An 18841-nucleotide genomic window follows, 5' to 3' on the forward strand; every position below is an offset into this window, starting at 1 on the left:
ATCAATAAATTAGATGTTGAAACACAAAAGCCAGATTCAGAGGCATGAATATTATTTAGTTTCATTTATATTTAAAAATATGGGAGATACATACAGCAGTGCTCATGAAATTGTTCAGGCTGGTTTAATAACAGTCATTATGTTAAAAAATGAAACTTCTCCTAGTGTCAAAGATGAACTGGGAAGAAACAAAAGAAGAGAAGTAACTCCTGCAGCACCTTTATGCCCTTCTAGAATTACTGTTCATCATTCTTTCTTTCAGCAGCTCCCTTGCTCCTTTTGTACAAAAGGTACCACTACTTAATGAAACAATTAAGGCCCAACAGCTTAAATATGCTCTTCTGTTCTTTTCAAGAATAAGTGTCAGCCATCAAGACAAACTATACCCACTGCTTCACTATCAGCAGAGTCATTGTTATCCCAGATAGAGTGCCCTAAAAATAAAAGCTATTCTGTACGTGCAGCTTCATCAAGTCAGGTCATGTCAGCCCTGCAGGGTAGACAGCACTGTACTAATTTTATTACTCTATTTTTAAACATGACCTCCTTAGATCTTTTAGTGTGTCCCACATAACAATGCAGAAGTGACATATTGTATTCAAGTTTCTTCTCCCAGCCACCCCTAATTTCTGAATATCTTACCCAGTTAGTGTGCTTGCTCTCCAAAACTGTGAAGAAGTGGTTATATTTGGCTTAATGTCACCTATTGGCTGTTCAGGAGTCATAAGAAGAAATCAAAATTTATCTCTACTAGACTGATCTGTGTTACCAGTTTAGTGCCCCTGGCACTATATTTCACAGAGGGTTCCATCCCTAAAACAACTAAATTTTACAAGCCCATGAACATAGTTGCAGAGGGAGGGTTTTATCCTGTGTAAACTCAGATACACTTATGGCTGGAAGTCACCCTGAGTATGATTGTCTCTCAGAGATAACACAAAAATTCTTAGGTTTTTCTGGTACATCTGAGGAATTTTATCCTTGATAACTCTCCTACCACAACACCAAGGTCATTCAGACTATCTAAGAGTTATAGTGTTAGCAGAAGACACAGAAATAGAAGGATTGCCTATATTTATCAAGACAAATTGACAGAACCCCATTGGCACAAAGATTTACACCAAGTTGCAGTTCTTAGATTACCATTCATATTTGGATTTTTTACACTAGCTGACACTGGGCAGGTACATACATTATAGGACAACTTTTTCAAGCATGAGCTGAATAAAAAAGTACATTTCCTTCCTTTGCATCTATTCCTCACCTGAAACAGTTTCAAGGCAAACAAAATACATTTCAGTTGATGCCATAGTAGTGGTTTCAGAAAATAGTGAGAATACATTCAGTGCTCAGCATGTGCACAATAAAAAATCACAGAATCCTGTGTGAGAGGAAGATGAGGAAGAAGAACCAGACTGTATTCAGCAGTTTGGTGTAAAAAGTTCCTTAGACATTCAACATAGTCTTTATCATAAGCAATGCCATATTGTCAAGGGTCAGACAGGAACATCTGTTAGGAGCTTTAGGCGGAATCTGTGGACGGCATTCTCAGCACTGTGTCACAGTGTGCCTTGAAATATCCATATTCTTCCCTTGCAGGGGTGGATGATGGTTTGGGTTTGTGTTGTCACAAGGTTGTCACAAGAGGGGAGAAGGGGCCTACATGGATGGCTTTTGTGAGAAGTTGTCACAAACTTCCGATGTCCATTGATGCCAATCCCAGCTGGCACCAGGGTGGAACCACTGCTGGCCATCGGTGATGGTAGGTAGCTGCTCTGGGATAACAAATTTAAGAAGGGGGAAACATTACTGTGTAGAAGCAGCTGGGAAAGTCAAGTGAGAATATGTGAGAGAAATAGGTCTGCAGATCCCAAGGTCAGGGAAGAAGGAGGGATAGGAGGTGCCCCAGATGCCAGAGCTGAGATTACCTTGCAGCCCATGGTGCAGCCTGTTGTGAAGTCCCCAAGACCTTGCAGTCATGGGAGATTAATGGGGAGCAGAGAGCCACCTGAAGCCCATGGACATCTCACACTGGAGCAGGGGGATGCCCAAAGGAGGCTGTAGATCCTGGATGAGTCCATGCTGGAGCAGGCTCTTGGCAGGAGAGAGAAGATGGAGAGAGGAGACCCATGGAGAAAGGAGCCCGCACTGGAGCAGGTTTCATGTTGGGATTTGTGACCCTGTGGGGTCCTAAGCTGGGTAGGCTGTTCCTGAAGGACTGTACACTGTGGAAGGGACCGAGATTGGAGCAGTTCTTAAAGAATCATAGCCCATGGTTGAAGTTCATGGAGAGGTCATCATGCTGAAGTTGATGGAGAGTCGTCCCCCATGGGAGGGACCCCATGCTGGAGCAGAGGAATAGAGTCAGGGGGAGGGAGCATCAATGCATGGTAAACTGACTGTAGACCTTATTTCCATTTCCCTGTGCCATAGGTAGGCAGGAGATAAAGGATTTGGGAGCTACAGTAAGCCCAGGAAGAAGGGAGGGGTGTGGGAAGATGTTTTAAGATTTGGGTTTATTTCTTATTATTTTAATCTGTTTTTTCTTGACAATGAATTCAGTTAATTTCACTGAGTCTGTTTTGCCTGATTGCAAATGGTGACTGATCTTTCTCCCTGCCCTGATCTCAACCTATGGCCTTTTTGTTGTATTTTTCTCTCCCCGTCCAGTTGAGGAGGGCACTGAGGTGAGCACTTGGTGTCCAGATAGCATCAAACCACCACAGCTGGTCATCCCAAGGAGGTTTAGAGCAAGTTAATGAGATCATTGGAGACACCAGGTAGTTAGAAAGGTGTGAGGGAGGGAGGGAGGGAGGGAAGGCAGGAAGGCAGGAAGGCAGGAAGGCAGGCAGGAAGGCAGGCAGGAAGGCAGGAAGGCAGGAAGGCAGGCAGGAAGGAAGGCAGGAAGGCAGGAAGGCAGGAAGGCAGGAAGGCAGGAAGGAAGGCAGGAAGGCAGGAAGGCAGGAAGGAAGGAAGGCAGGAAGGCAGGAAGGCAGGAAGGCAGGAAGGCAGGAAGGCAGGAAGGAAGGAAGGAAGGAAGGAAGGAAGGAAGGAAGGAAGGAAGGAAGGAAGGAAGGAAGGACTTTGGCTCAATATTTCAATTGCACATTAGAAATGACTTAATTTATCTTCCCACATACCTCATTAGCTAAGAAAATAGCACTGAAACAGGAAGTAGAGGTGGCTATTGCCTCCTCTGGTTCACTACTTCCACAAAAATGTAAATACCTTAGTACATGTAAATGATCATCTAACACAGCAGTTTAATAACATGCAGGCAACCTTGTTCATCTCATTTCCAGAGGCTTTTCTGCCAGAACAAAACTGGCTTATTCCAGTAACAAAAGACTGTAGAAAACAAAGAACATTTCTCCATAGGAATAGAGCATAGAGCTGTGAACAGGACAGTTTTAGGCACTAGTATGTCTGTGTGGACACAGTGCGTCTAACGTACAGGGCTACCAAGACATCCGGAAGCTTTGTTCAGATAATTTGTTTTTGCTGCCCTAGCACAGCAATGCCGCCATTAGCCCATTCAGCCTGATGACACAGAGCCTAGTGTTATATCATGTGACTATATCCAAGGAATCAGTGCTAGTTGGTCAGATGCTGAAATTCAAACCTGACAAAATATGTACACCCTCCCTGTTTCTCTCTGCTGTTCTGTCTGCTTTCATTCCGTATTCTCTCTCTGTCCCATGAATGATTGAGATGACAGTGAACAAAGGATGAGAGACCCAAGGTCTGTGTTTATCAGACACAGTCTGAAAGACTTGCTGCTCTTACAGGAAGCAACCCTGACATCTACTCTTGCCTTTGGGTAGATCAACTTGCCAGATTCACATTTGTGCCACTAACATATTCTCAACTTTACTTCTCAGAAAAATGGAGAACAGACACATCAAAAAATTCTTAGAAACATTTTCATCATTTTCATAACTTTTTTGTTCAATTGGTTTTGGGGTACCTTTTCTTTGTTTATTTTTTTTTTTTTTTTAGTCAGACAGAAGAGTGCTGAAGAACACCAAGCTACAGATAACAAAGGTATTTGTTAACAAATATATTGTTAACAAAATATATTGCTAACAAATACATTTGTTTGAAACATATATTTATAGCATGCTGGACAAAGTAAAATTTCACACAATTCAATCAGAAATTATTTTCATCTGTCTCACTAGAATATGCTTATGCATCAAATCCTGACAGGCTGAGATGTTGTCTCTTGTACAGCTTTTGGAGTTTGAAGCCTTTACACACATGGCCTCTGAGAATTTTCCAGCAATTCCTGTCCAGCCATCTCTGCTGGATGTGAGGTTCAGAAGTCTTGTTAAATGGCAATTCTTCTGAAAAGCAAAGATGTTTCTGCGCTGGGAGAGTTTAAATCTTCCCAAAATAAAAAATGCAGTGAAATGACCTTTTCTTCTGTTTGTTCTGTAGCAGCAATATATTCATGTAGTGATTTTCAGGGCTTGTAGCTGACTGTTTCTGAAGGACATTAGCATTCACTACCTTCTTTGTTTCTGCATGAATATGTAAAAAACAAAAGTGTCATGTTGTTTGAACAGATTTCTGGCCAGCCTTCATTTAGAACAGGAGTGCACATAGTTGGCTATTTCAAACTATCAGTCTACTCCAAAAGGTTTGCTTTGTTTAGTTAAGAGGCAAAAAAAAAAGTGTTGGTGACACTAATCCTTGGGGGTTGGAATTATTATATCAAACAGTGTTCTAAACTTGGGACATCCCAGTGTCTCTTCATCTGGTTCATGTTTTTGAAACAAACAGTGCATGACTTAGACTATTTTCATACACATCATAAACTCCAGCTGAAGGGAAAAATAAAAAGAAAACCCTACATTGTTATGACATGGCTATAAATAAAGACATTGAATAATAACAGTAAAATATGTTATGCAAATTGCAGCTAATTTTAAAATAGCCCAATCTGACTGCCTGCAGAGTGTAGAATTATATCATGTTGTTCAAACTCTTAGTTAATTTTTTATGCCTTCCAGCCATTCCTATTATTCCAAGTTTTAAGTTCTAAAGCCATGGCAAAGGATTTATATTGCCATGTAAAAAAAGAAGTGGGCAGATCTGCAAAGCACTCTGAGTTACTTGTTTGCTTCAGGTGGGTAACTGGTGATTGCTACTACTTCTGCGCACTGGGCTTCTGGTGTCTGCTCCCTTTTCTGATGTTAGACAGTGAGATCTACAAAGATGCCATTTGGCAGGATATTTTAGAGAGATTTGTTGTGAGTGTTTTTTGATTGCGAGGTATCACAAGTGCTTTTATCTGTGTTTCTTAGCATGTGGGGGTGGCAAAAGCTGCATGTGATGTGACAGCACAGAATTAAGTTTGGAACAATAGTTAAAGAAAAGGCTTGAAGAAGAAAACAAGGTCACTGTCCATCTGACAAAAATCACACTGAGTAAACAAATTCAGTGAGAGGTCAATGTATTCTGGTTAAGAAAAAAAAAAACCCAGATCTTTGGATTGGCAAGAGACAGTGCCTAGGAGCGATTTAGAGAGACCACACTATTTGTCACAGCCCTTTTCTGGCTGTGACTGTTCTCTACTCACATAACATACATCTTACAAGGAGAGTTTCCTGATTCGGGGATATCTACCAATTAGACAAAATGCTCCATCCTTCCTACATAATCAAAAAATGTGGCCAAAGCAAAGTTAATTACCATGTATCAAGAGTTTTAAAGAAACAGGCTGGGTGGGGAGAGGGGAAGAAGCAGAAAAATAGTATGTTAAAATCCTTTTGGGAACCAGACAGGGAAAAATGCCAGTCTCGGATAATAAAGTTAAAATATGTTTGTCTTAGGGGGTTTTCCTGTCTCCCTGTTTCTGTATGGAGTGCCAGGCAGACTTCATATGGAAAAACCTCAGATTGGGATGAACTGGAAACTTGGCAGTCCATGAAATGGCTATTGCCTCTGTCTTCACCTGCACGTCCCCAGTGGGCCCACATCCTATTAGAGTCAACTTTTCTGGGCAAAATGGGCTCTTTTTCCTATGATCACTAGCCAGTCTTGGCACAGTGCGTTTAGAGTTCCTTAGAGCCCGGAGCATTCTAACTGATAAATACGTACTTTGCCACAGCCATGGTCTCCTTCCTGTATTAAAAAGTCTATTATGTAAGCTTTTCTTGTGTGAAGGTTTTTCAAACACATGCTTGTATCCGCACCTCTTGCCCTGCCCAAACAAGTTTGTCATAGGATCTCTTCTGGCCACCTCTCCTGCATCATGATGTTACTGACAGGAATTCTCTCGAGCTTGTTTACTAAGTGCCTGGTTGCTGGAGCTGGGCAAAAGGGGAAACTACACTGGCTCACAAGGAATAAACAATGTATTTCCTTTATTTTGCTGTGGTTTCCTACCTATTCTTGCTCCCAGTCCATTCAATAACTGTATTTCAAAGTATTCAAATTCTGCCCATTTCAAATTCTGTAAGTTTCTATTTTACTTCTTACTGGTAGAATTAACAATTCCCTGAAAATAAACAGGCAAATCACACAGCTGGGTACATACAGCACAGTGGGGTGTATTTGTTAGTAGCTGGACTAGGACTGTTTACAAGACACACTTTGATGATACAGTGCTTAAATTTAATTTTTTTCCAGTATGCCTTCTAGACAGAATTTCTACTGGCTACACTACTTTCTCTCCTAATTTAGTTGAAGACACATGAGAAGTTAAAAGCCAGGGATCACACCACAGCACCAGATGACCGGTTCAGAAAGTTCCTCTCTGTTTATTGTTAGATTTCAAACACTTGGATTGTTTTTCTCTTGCCCTTTTTGTTAAACAGTGAATACTCTGAGGTTAGATGAGGCATGATAGTTTCCAGATTTGATATCACTCATTCTGTATATGCAATAAGCAGTGTGCTGTGTTGATATAAACAGCTCCCAAATCTGGCATGCTAATGTTTCTTGCCTAATTTTTCCAAATGGAAACTACTTGCCCAATGCGTCACTGTGTGTTTTCTTCCTCCTTCAGATGATTCTTCTTGGGAACCTCCATGCCCTGATGGTCCACCACAAGAATAGTTCTCTTTTTTCATTTCTCTGTAAGACGTCCAATTAGGACATTCTTTCCCTTCCCATCTCCCCCAACCCTACCCCACCCAGCTTAATTGCAAGTCTTCATGTATTTTCTTTTTCCATTACCAAAACCATCATTTTCCAATTCCTCAATCACAGCTTTAGTGCTGGGATATAGATTATGACTTGCCCTGGGTTACATATGTCCCTGCTCCTGCAAATACAACAGGTGCTTCACATGGCAGAGATGTGTGTTTTCATTCTAGTCTTGCCCATGGTAACTTCTTCAGACTTCATGTTTTATTTAGAAGAGAGGAAATACAGAGACTTGGTAAAGTACTCAGCCTTCTGAAGCAGAAGCTGGTAGCAAACTGCACTACATTTCAAAACAGAAGATTTATTAGGTTTATTATCCTTTAGTGTATTAAACCCCACTTTAAGGCTGTTACCTAAGAGACTTGAAACTAGGGTAGTACCTGAGATTTTAATTTACTCCTTTGCAATTTTCTTGTTTTAATTATGTTTGAAATAGAGTAAATAGCTTCCATGGTGGCTTCTGGGACAAGTTTTCACTGAAAGAATGCAAAAAGAGCAAACAGTTGACAAGAGCAGTGACAAGATATCTAGATAATCCTGTCAATGATAACTGCTCCATGGTACTGGTTGTGTGTCATGTATAAGCACACAGAGAAAAAAAGATCTGCTTGTTCATAGCAAGTTTATTAACTTCCCTTGATGGGAAGTTTTAAAAATACTTTTAAAAATGTTTAAAATCTGAAGGACTTTTTTCTTTTCAGTATGTTGGGTGTAACATCAAATAAACCTGTACATGCAGAAGATGGCAATATGGTTATTTATTTTAATCTGCATTTAAAATTAAAATCTTCTTTTATTTCCCTGATTGTTCATCCATTAAATCAATAAAATTAAGTAAACATTTTTGAAAACACTCATCTGTGACTTCAAGTCACTGTTTTGCTTTAAATTTTTATTTCCTTCTTTTAAGAGAAGCACATTTATTTAATTCCTTTTTTGCTCTCAAATATCTGTCATATCATCTGTCTGACTCATCTAGGCTGCAGTACCTAGCCCTAGGCAGATTTCCAGGCCAGCTCTTACCCAAGGACTCTTTTAGCTCCTACTCTGAGGGCAAGGTTGCCATCAGTGGCCCAGTTTAAGCCATCTTCACAAAATGTGTAGTAAAATGTGGCAGGCAACCTTGACTACCAGCCCTGAATATCAGCCTGGAAGGACAGGTTTGGTCAAAATTCAGGCAAATGGTTTTTGGTATCTTCAAGTGGCAAAAATACAGAATGCAGAGTATTTACCCTGGATCCCCACCAACACCTGCATTGAGCTGGGATGGCAGCAAGGCAAACTGTCAACAGCACAGCAAAGGGAGGAGCTGAGAGAGAAAGGGTGAGCATATCCTCTGAGTGGAAGCTTGCTGGTTTGATGTTGCTTATCTACACATGCATTACCTGACACCTGCTCCCACACGTCCAGCACACCAAGGTATAGTAAACATGCAATAAATCCTTGCTCTAAAAAGCATCAGAGGATAAAAAGCTCAGTGTCCCTTCTAAGAACAATGCTATCATGAACTCAGAGCATATCACTTGAACTTAGAATATACCACTTGAACTTAGAGCATATCACTTTAACACTGAAGAAATGAGGCTTTTAGTGGCTGCAGATATAGGCCAGTAAAATGAGGTCTGTGGTCTTCAGAACCTTGCAGCTTCCCTGTTTCTCACCAAAGACAGACCTTGAAGCATCACTGAGCTGGAACAGAGGATTACCCTTTCCTCTATCAGCTCATGAAAACTGTGCTGCTTTGATTTGCAACCCCCAAACTTCTGAATCATGCAAACACTTGTCAGCCAGTTGCTGCTAAAAAGACAAAGCAAAGTAGCAGCTTCAGATTCAAATGCAAATGTTTCTGTGAACAAAAATCTTGTTCAAAAGTTGAAGGTCCTTTTTTAGTCAAAAGCCTTCAACTTCCTCAAAGCAAGCATGAAAGAAGTGTCTATAGAACCAGTTGTAGATAAAATACCTGCTTTCTGCAAAGCTATCTGGAGAATCTGCATGTCCCATCAGACTAATTCTGGGGCTAGAGGAAGAGGAAGGGGAGGAAGATTGCTCAGTCTGCTGCTCTCAGGGGAATCCTGCAACAGAGAGGTTGCTATATTAACCACTTCACTGTTTTGTGCCAATCTAGTTATCTGTTCTTGTTAAAACCTTTATTATTCATGCATGCAAAAATCTGATCATTAAAGCAGCATAAATATTCATGCCATGTTCATTTCATTTAGCTACTTGGCAAAACTTCTCTGGAGTACAAGAGTTTGGAGGAAATCTGGCTAATGAGACCAGAGCATAGGAAGTATACATGAGTTTTCCTTTTCTTTTCACCTGTAAATAAACGCAGAATAACTAATGAAATAAACAACCACAAAAGGAGCAAGAATTTACCAGGAAGGATGATATGCACACTTGCTTTGGCTTCTGTGCCAAGGGGAATGCAAGGCCTTTTGTAATGCAATTATGTGCAAGAACCAGGATATTGTAAAACTAAAGCAGAAAGCATGATAAGCATCGCTGCATGGGTTTATCAGGCTTTGCCTGACATTTAAAGTCTAACCATTAACACTGTGCATGGTCCACACTCTTGTTCAATCCTTCCTTAAGGTAGAACTGCCATTTTTCTCCCTGCAGCTGTGTAAAATCAAAATGTAGCTGTACTCCACCCTGTGAAAGTTACTATATCTACACTCTTCACATGCTCCAGCTTCAAGTTCTTTTCGATGGCAGAGAAAAACCAAAAATTTCCTTCCAAAATAAATTCTAAAACCTACCATTGAAACATCTGCTAAACAGAGTACTCAACAGCTGGGGAAGACCTCTCACAGGGCCCTGGTTCATCAAAATCCTGAGCCGCCAGCTCCAAGTGCAGCAGCTCCAGGAAAAGTCTTGCATAGTGCAAGACTCCCAAGTTATTCCTGTTTTAGAATAGCACAGTGAGGTGTGTATTTTTAAATGCTAGTGAGTTTTCAAAACTGAGCAACATAGGCCTGAGTCAATGGGAAATCTTTCCTTGATTTCTGCAAGCACAGACCAGAGAACACAATCACAATTAAACTTTCCAGGTTTTCTATTTCATGTTTTTATGAATTTCCACAAACAGGCAAGTCTACTCACAGGCAATTTACACCAGTACCTACTTCTGGGCTTACAGTCTGCTGTATACTTCCCACTGCTGCTCAACCATCTGTGACTGAATGTGCTCTTTCCTCCCCACCCCTTCTCCACCCTCACTGTAGTGAACAGAAGCATTGGGATACACGCAGGGCTATGTAACGTATAGCACGCCAAGTTTCCACTGAAGCATTCACACCCAGCCAAGGGCTTGATTCTTCTAACCCTCCTCAGACAAGGATAGCTGCTGCCGGACCACAGCTTGTAATCTGCAATATGTGACACTCCACTTATTCCCAATACCCAAGTGTAAATGGGTTGAGACTTCAGTGTCTCATAAGGGTTGCCATGTTAGACTTCAAGATGCTTTCCTTCTGCTGTGTTCAGCTTCTAAACTTATTGTTTTGTTCAGCTATAGGTAAAATGGCAGTGAGGAGAGAAAAAAACAAAGCCTCATAAACTTCTTGGACTAGTGGTCAGTGATTAGTCAAGCAATTAGTTGAGATACCCTAACTTACAGTACATGAGCACAAATGGTTCTCAGCAGAACAAGGATCAGAGGGATACTTACACCTCCTGTATCCTATTGATTTACTTGACCTTTCCTTTTACAAATGCCATCCAGACAAAAACTTCAGTATTCTTAACAGCATTTTGACTGTGGATAGATAAATGTGTTTAAATGCTAAAATTAGTACTGGAAAGTATATACTGGTAAGTGGGCAAGTCCCACAAAATAGCACTTAGGGAGAGAAGGCTTTGAACATAAGAACTGAGAGACTGGCTGTGTCCAAGAACTGTGACACTTGAGACTGTACATACAGCTTCCATCCTTCAAAGTTACATTACAAGGTGGAGAGGAAATCCACTAGAAATATACTCTTGATCTTGAATGCATTGTATGCATTCACAAAGTGCTAGGAAAACAGAAAATTCTTCTTCTTTCCCTCCAAACACACATCTAGCTTACCACCCTGCAATTTCTCATATTTATACTCCTCCTTGTGTAATCAAATGACATGAGAACTTGCCTGAAGAACCATCACAGGAAAAATGAGTGTTTCAAGATGTGCTGGTGGCTGCAAGAGTTATCTTGTGGTTTGAATTCTTCCAAATGAAATATGACTGACAGTATTAGCTAACAGATTTATGTGGGGGGAGGGAAACAAAAGAAAACCTACTTAGCACAAAATTTTTTTGTAGTATCTCTTCTTTTTAAATTTTTCTTAGAGTTTACTTTTTCCTCCAACAAAGACTTTCCTTGAAAAGCTTCTATGTGGTCTAAGGGAAAATTTCAACAAAAATTCAAATTGGTAATATTTCAGGTTGTTTGATTAGCAGAAGCAAATCAAATGTGCTGAAAGCAAACACAAATAGCCATATATAAGAGCTTTCTGCACTGCAGCATTTACAGTGAAGACTCAGTCTTGATTTGGGCTCTTTATGCATACTCCTGAAGTAAAAAGTTGAATCAGGTTTTAAACTAAACTTTCCAGTAAAGGCAAATGCTAACAAAAATAAGAATTATAAGGAAGGGGGTACTTTTGATTCCTGTGCTGTTAAAGCCTGTAAAAAATTTAACCATCCCAGTTGATTACCACATCTCTAACCTGTATAAATCAAAGCTTTGTTCTAAATGAATAAAAACACTTTGGCACAGAACCATATTATAGCAGTATGATACATGCCTGAATATTCCTAAGAATGCCCTCAGAGGAACTCTGTGAGAAGAAATATTCTGCAGAAGGGAAGATGAGGGAGTACAAAGACCCATTGTGCACACTAATGCAGAAAAATAAAATCAAATACCATTCTCAGCAAAAGCAGAGTGTCTTCTGAGCAAAGGCTATTAAGTGTGTCAGACTGCAGGATATTTTCTGGACATAGGTATTATGTTAAAACATACTGAACATGTGTCACTTATAACCCTCTCCTGGTTGTAACATCACAGCTCCAGAGAAAAAAAAATGGTGCATCAATTCTTTGTATCAAATACTCAGACACACTTTTCTTCTCACCAAGCTGTCACTTCTCATTTTAAAAGAAGGTCAGAGTAAGTTATAATTAGTATTTGCTGTCCTGTCAACTAATTAAATATAATAAAAAGCTTTCTGTGAGTTGAATGCTAACACAGTGTAATTACAGCAGTTTTGAATGCACAAGTGCATGTACTACAGGTTTTGGTATGTGCTACCCACCTTTTATGACCTAAATTCTCAGGTTCAATCTATCATATAAGTAGTGAGCAGACACTGCCAAAGACAACTATTTCAGATCTAAACACAAGTCAGCACCAATGCAGTCCTGTACTTTTTGAGAGGCACTACTGTATCAGCCTCTGGGGGCAGGGTGGAAGGAAAGAGGAGGAGAAAGCCATCCAGTTTCTTGCTTCCACTTTTCTACCCCTTCCCTTCAAAAAGAAACCTTGGTTCCATAGTAAGGTACCCTAAAGAATTCTCCCATCCATTAGGCTTGGCTGCTCTGAGCCTTTTTGGTAAAGCTATGGCTAATATTTCAAAGCCACTTCCAACCTCATCTCTTTGCCAGGCTGAGAGACATCCTGGGAAGAGGGGGACCTGCTCTATTTGCATAACTCTGGGGCTGGCTCTACTCTTCAAGAAGTAAGAGTTGCACCTTACAACCACTTGTTATCCAGGGGAGGAAGATCACTTGCAAGGCCCAGAGCAGGGCAAAGTGACAATGTAATGTAATGTCACTTGGCTGTATGTAACCAGCACTTGGCTGACACAGCTCCTTACCCTCTTAATTATTTGGAAGAGCTTTAAACACATTAAAAAGTGTGAAGAGCAGAGATCTGCCAGGGTAGTTACAGCTCTAGGTACTCAGTTGATAAGCCCGTAATGTGAATTTTTGCCCATTCCCATTCATACTCCTCTCATTGCCTGTCCTGTCCCTGGAAACATTTGAGGTCAGTTTGGATGGGGCTCTGCAGAACCTGATCTAGTGGAAGATATCCCTGCTTATTGCAGGGTCATTGGACTAGAAGACCTCTGAAGGTCCCTTCCAACCCCAACCATTCTACGATTCTGGGTAAGGTAGGTACAAACAGACCACAAAATGAAAATGCAGTTAATTAAACAAAAATATAGTCTAAAAGAACCAATTAAAATGATGAAAATCTTTAATTTTATTTAAGTATAATTGTACGGACACGTGTATATACAAATACAGATCTCATGGGGCAGGGCGTTTGGGTGGGGTTTTTTTTAACATTTTCTTTTAAGTTTATATCATGTAAGCATTTCAAAAACAGCACTCAATGAATAAGTGCAAAGAAACTGCAAAGCAGGGCAGTACAAGCACAGGACCACACTGAGCTGGACTTTCATACCCAGATGCATACACAATGAGTGTCTTCAATGGGGTGTCAAGAGTAAGCATGGTAAGCGGATTTCGCAGACTCATGGGTAACCTCCAACATGCCAGCATCTATTAAACTGTACAGACAATGGCAGCAAGCCTATTGTAGGGATATTTGTCTCACATCTGAGAAGCTCGAGGGCGAATGCATGGGAAAAACTCAGTGATGCCAGACCAGAAACAGATCTGCCCATTCACAGCTCCAAATTAAAAAAGGAGGAGGGTGGGAGAGGAGGCAGGGCAGGAAGAGGGAAGAGAAGTGTGGAGGGTTGTACATTAAAACTGGTGATTACAAAATCCAAGTGTAAGGAAAAGACGGGAAGAGTTAATACTCTAAACCTCTGAAAGTGACTGAACCATTGCACTCATAAGGCAATGGATTAAGTTCAGTTTTGAGGGCTAGGGGTGGGAATCAACAAGTACAAATACAACCATTTTCCTTCCACAATTATAGAAGAAAGGAAACAATCTACTCAACTACTCTCAGTACTTCCCAAATTTGTTTCTAGTTCTTTTGGAACCAAGTACATACATATATCGCACATGACACTGGCAAGATCCCTTCTGGAAGAAACTATTCATGGGAACAAATCCAGAAGGAAAACAGGAGGAAAAAAAAATTAAAAAGAAACAAACAAACAACAGAAAAGCCATTATATCCCCAAAGCCTTTTTAGAAACAAACATGATACAAAAGAACAAAACTAACACAGAAACCACAGGGCTCCAACATAAGACCTTTAAACACCGAGGACAAAACATTGATCATCAAAAGTCATGTTGTTCTAGGTCTTGACATTGTGAAGTCTTGCAACAGATGAACGATTTTTGAAGATGAGTCCTGTATGCTGCAGTGTCATGGCCACTTGTCTCTCAGTTCTCAGCCATGATCACACTTGATGCTTCAAAGCTCTGTCTTGTAATCAACACGTGATTTTAATATCCTGAAAGTCTATTGTTCTCACTTACAAAAGACATAAGAATCAAATTAATACTTTATTATCAAACACTATATACAACAGAGGTTGCTAATAATACAGAATTTAAAGAACATAGCTTTAAGTTTTACTTGTCTTTCCTTTGCCATCCAGGTAAGTACAGTACAAAACAATATTCTAAACTAACACAAAATGTTACCTTGTCTATTGAAGGATACACAGTATCCACTAAACTGACTGATCCCTATTTTGCCTGCTTCACATTGCAATGCCCTTGGCAGCCAGGAGTGCAGGTCATGGGTGTAAGTAACCCACTAAGGCTAGGGAGAATCAGTATCTCAGACTTGAGCAGGGGTAGATGAAGAGTAAGGGAGCAACAAACTCCTTAATTTTCAGCAACATCTGCATTTAAAGCATCCAGAGGCTTGCAACACAACACAAAACCCACCAACATTTATGTACTTGGTATGACTGGGATTGCCTAATGCCATTAAGTATGAAACTGGCAGTGCCTGGAATGCTGCTCCCAGCCATGCTGGGCAGCCCAGGGATCATCACTTGTGTTGTCCCTCACATACTCAGCAAGGCTCTGGGGTGAATGGACATTTTCAACATCATTCAGAGACAAAGGATGATAAATGTCACCATTTCTACATCAAATTTGCACTACTTGTGTGACTGCCTGCAATTACTGTAAATCATTTTAATATTGTTACACATCATGCAGTATTATTGGTACTCTGGTTAATAATCCATTTGACACGGTGCATTCTGATTAAACTCACCTCATCCAAAGCTTTTTCATTTCTACCTACAGAAAGTATTAGTGTGTGTATCAAGTATATACACCTTAAAGAGAGCAAAGTACCATACAGCCTGTAATGAGATGATGACTTCCCTCACTGTTTGGACTGTGTATCTTTATTCTGTGCATTTCACACTAGAGCAAATTTCCTGCATTCCCCCTGTAAGTATAGGTCCTGTATTCATGAACATGTATGATATCAGGCAAACCCAGGTCATAGCTCAGCATGCATAAAACCTCCCTTTACATATCAAATTTATTTTCCCCTCTCCTGCCTCAACTTCTGGAGGGTTTTTTTTAATTTAAAAATATAAAGTCTATGAAGTGGTGTCCACTAATGGCATCACTCAATTTGGCTATGGTAGAATTTTTCTTCATAATTAATATAGAAAATTCTTGTTTTGCTTGAATATGTTCCATACTTTGTTTCACCTTTAACTTAATTACCATAGTTTTTGTCAGAAAAGCTGTGTTTCAGTCTGGGTCTGAAATTTCACTGATTATGCTTAGCAGTCTGAATTTCATGGCAGCCTAGCCAAAAAATACCCCAAGGCTTGCACTTCCTGGCAAATTACTTTTTCAAGTTTTGTTAGCCAAGGCTCAGATTCCTTAAACAGGGTCACTCCTAATTCCATCAAACAAGACAGTCCCATCTCCTAATTGCATCAAGGGTTTCCGCTTTTCTCACATTTAAATAGGACAAGCATATATACTCACTCTCAGCATAAAGTATATCTAAATAATGCATTTTCTATTCTAGTGGATTTTTAAAAAAATATTTTGTTAAGTCTTTGGGAGCCCATCTAGTTTATCTCCGGCTGATAAACACATTTCCTCTACTCTTCAAACTGTGCTGGAAGGGGAAAAGATAAAAAAATCAACATTGAATATTCCACACTTCTTTTCTTTTCCCCCACCAAACAATGCTATTAGACTGCCCTAGCTTCTTCTACATGTGATTTATTCCCATGATTGAGGAACTTACAGGAGAGACAAATCAAGAGAACACTGGAGATCCTGTGTCCCAAACATGTTTCCTCTGGCCACCGATGTCCTCTTTTAGCATGTATTAACACCCAGAGCAGCATCCAAGGCTATTAGCTACTAAGTGAGTGCTGGGGAAGGTCACTTTATTCTCAAAAGTGCCTCTGCATTTCAAGAAAAAAATTTTAGCACCACGGTGATTTGTTTTAAAATAAAATAAGCCGGTGTGCATTATCCCCTTAAAACGAAATAACAGAGGCACTCACACCCCCAGTGAAGTTTCCTAAATCTGACCTTGCCTGCTGTGTGCTAACTTTTTCCTCTCACCAAAGAAAGCTTTTTTACTTGTCAGCAAAAATTTTACTGTCAAAGATGTTTCAAGAGTCCCATAAGAAACATCATCTTCCCCTTTCAGAAGCCTGTTCATTTAGAAACTTCTGGAGGAAATGGTGTTATGTCCATTCTTAATATCTCCCCTCCAGTCCTGACATGGTGACACAATGCCTTGCATAACCATCTTACAGTGCTGAATGAGAAGGCATAAATATTGTATCACAGAGAAAGACTCTCCCAGGTTTTCACTCACTTTCCTTATCCCTCACTGACTGCATCTGCCACTACACTTTCTTGTCCACATACGGATGACACAGTGAGCTAACAGAGGTGACTTCTTGAAGGAGAATGCAGAAGAAAATAAGAATCACTAGTGTCACTATTATAGTTTGGCATTTTCATTTGGAGTCCTTTTATTTATATGGAGGGGTTAAGAAAGTCAGAGGGTAGGTAGGGGTGGGTGCTGAAGCTAGTTATCCCCTTCAAATTTTTGCTGAGTTCAGGCTAAAAGGGAGAAGAAAAGGGAAAAATAACAATTTGACATCTGCAAAAACAAAAAAGTCCCTTTCCTGGGATGAGCAGTTAGGTGGATCTTTGATGTTCCAAGACCCTTGATTTTCTGTGACAGGTTGCTGGAGCATACTGTGCTATAATATCAAAAGCATTGCCAGGAGGAACAATAGAGTTGCCAAAAGCTGGCTGGGTATCCTTGGTGTCTGTGCCGCATTCTCACCACGGGATGGCTCGGCTGACTCATGTACGGTATCATCTGTTCAAACAGAAAGCATACATTCCAATGAGATTTTGCATCCTTAATAAACTCTCACTGAGCTGACAACTCTAAGTAGCTTTCAGTGCCTTTATGAAATAGGGCAATGAACCTTGTGCTGTCATTGACTTTCACAAGCGTGTAATACCTCATTATGTAACCAACTTGGGGCCAAGTCCTGCATTTCTTACTGGCAAAACTCCCATTGAAGACCAGAGGAACAGAAAGTAAGTCGGATTTCAGCAAATTGAGGGATGAAAGATTCCTCTTCACTAAAACACTGTGGTTCTAGCTTTGGATATCTCATTAGATAGCAACATCACTTGGGAGGCAACTAAATAAAAACACCTGGTTTTCAAAAGTGTTGCGCAGGCCCAGAATTAATTTTGCAGTTAGTCCCCTTATTTGGTTACAGATTTTGGCTCCTGAATTTGAAATGACAGCCTGTAAGCCCAAGCATAGACCCCCTTTTCATGCACAAAATTTCCACTGAAGTATGTTGCATCTAGGGCTGAGCAGATGTAAATCATTCCTTCTTTCTTCAAATAAAATTTTAAAGACTAAAACATGACAGTCGCTTATTTTATAGAATATATACTCAATCTGGAAAATCTCACTACCTTTCATGATACACAAAATAGAGATTTACATATATGCTACTAGAACTAATGAAAAAAGAACCAGCTGAGTTAGGAAAACATGCTTATGCATTAGTGGCAGAAGAAAACAAGGTAGCAAATATCTTCCATATCCAAAGCTATCTAATTTAGCTATGCAAAAAGCAATCAGTCTGGGGCTTGCCATAAAAAAATCAGCTCTTGTTTTTCATTACTAAATGAAAAGAAAAAGCCAAACCTTTTTAGGAAGTGTGAAGTAGCCTCAAAATGTTTTTGTATTTATTTGAGAACACACCAAAGTTTCCAGCATAGTATCTCCCCTACTTAATGAAATAAGCTCCCATTTATAATATATTATTATAAATGTCAATGTGCCTATGATGTTTCTGTCTCAGCTCTCATCTCAAAAAATTGCACTGCCAGGATTACATTGGGTGAGACCTGAGCAGAGGCACTAAGGGAAGAGGAGTCAGGACACTGGGATCACCATGCAGCTTTGTCATGGAGCCTTTCATGTTACTTGGCTTTAGCCACAGGCAAGCTTTCATACCCTTGACACCTAGCACAAAATCAGAAGAACACTTAGCATAATTTAGGTTAATAGGCTCTTCAGCCCCAGCTCAGTTACACAGCAAGGTGCACAGTAAACCAAATTAGCAATTTATCACATGTACTTTCTCCAGCGCTAATTGATGCTGTAATCACATAAGGCTGCTCAAGGCAAAAGTATGAAAAGCAAGCATTGATTAGCTGTAAAT

General features: G+C 40.1%; 1 protein-coding gene across 1 annotated transcript in view; it reads right to left on the reverse strand.

The window, feature by feature from the left end:
- Positions 1-13381: 13381 nt before the first annotated feature.
- EFNA5 (ephrin A5) overlaps positions 13382-18841 on the reverse strand; it is a 206961-nt gene continuing 201501 nt past the window's right edge. The window contains exon 5 of the mRNA XM_053932456.1: positions 13382-17466. Within this exon, the coding sequence (XP_053788431.1) occupies positions 17345-17466 (122 nt within the window). The 3' untranslated portion in view covers positions 13382-17344. The remainder of the gene's footprint in view (positions 17467-18841) is intronic.

This window comes from Vidua chalybeata, chromosome Z (assembly GCF_026979565.1).
Source record: "Vidua chalybeata isolate OUT-0048 chromosome Z, bVidCha1 merged haplotype, whole genome shotgun sequence".
Taxonomy (NCBI): domain Eukaryota; kingdom Metazoa; phylum Chordata; class Aves; order Passeriformes; family Viduidae; genus Vidua; species Vidua chalybeata.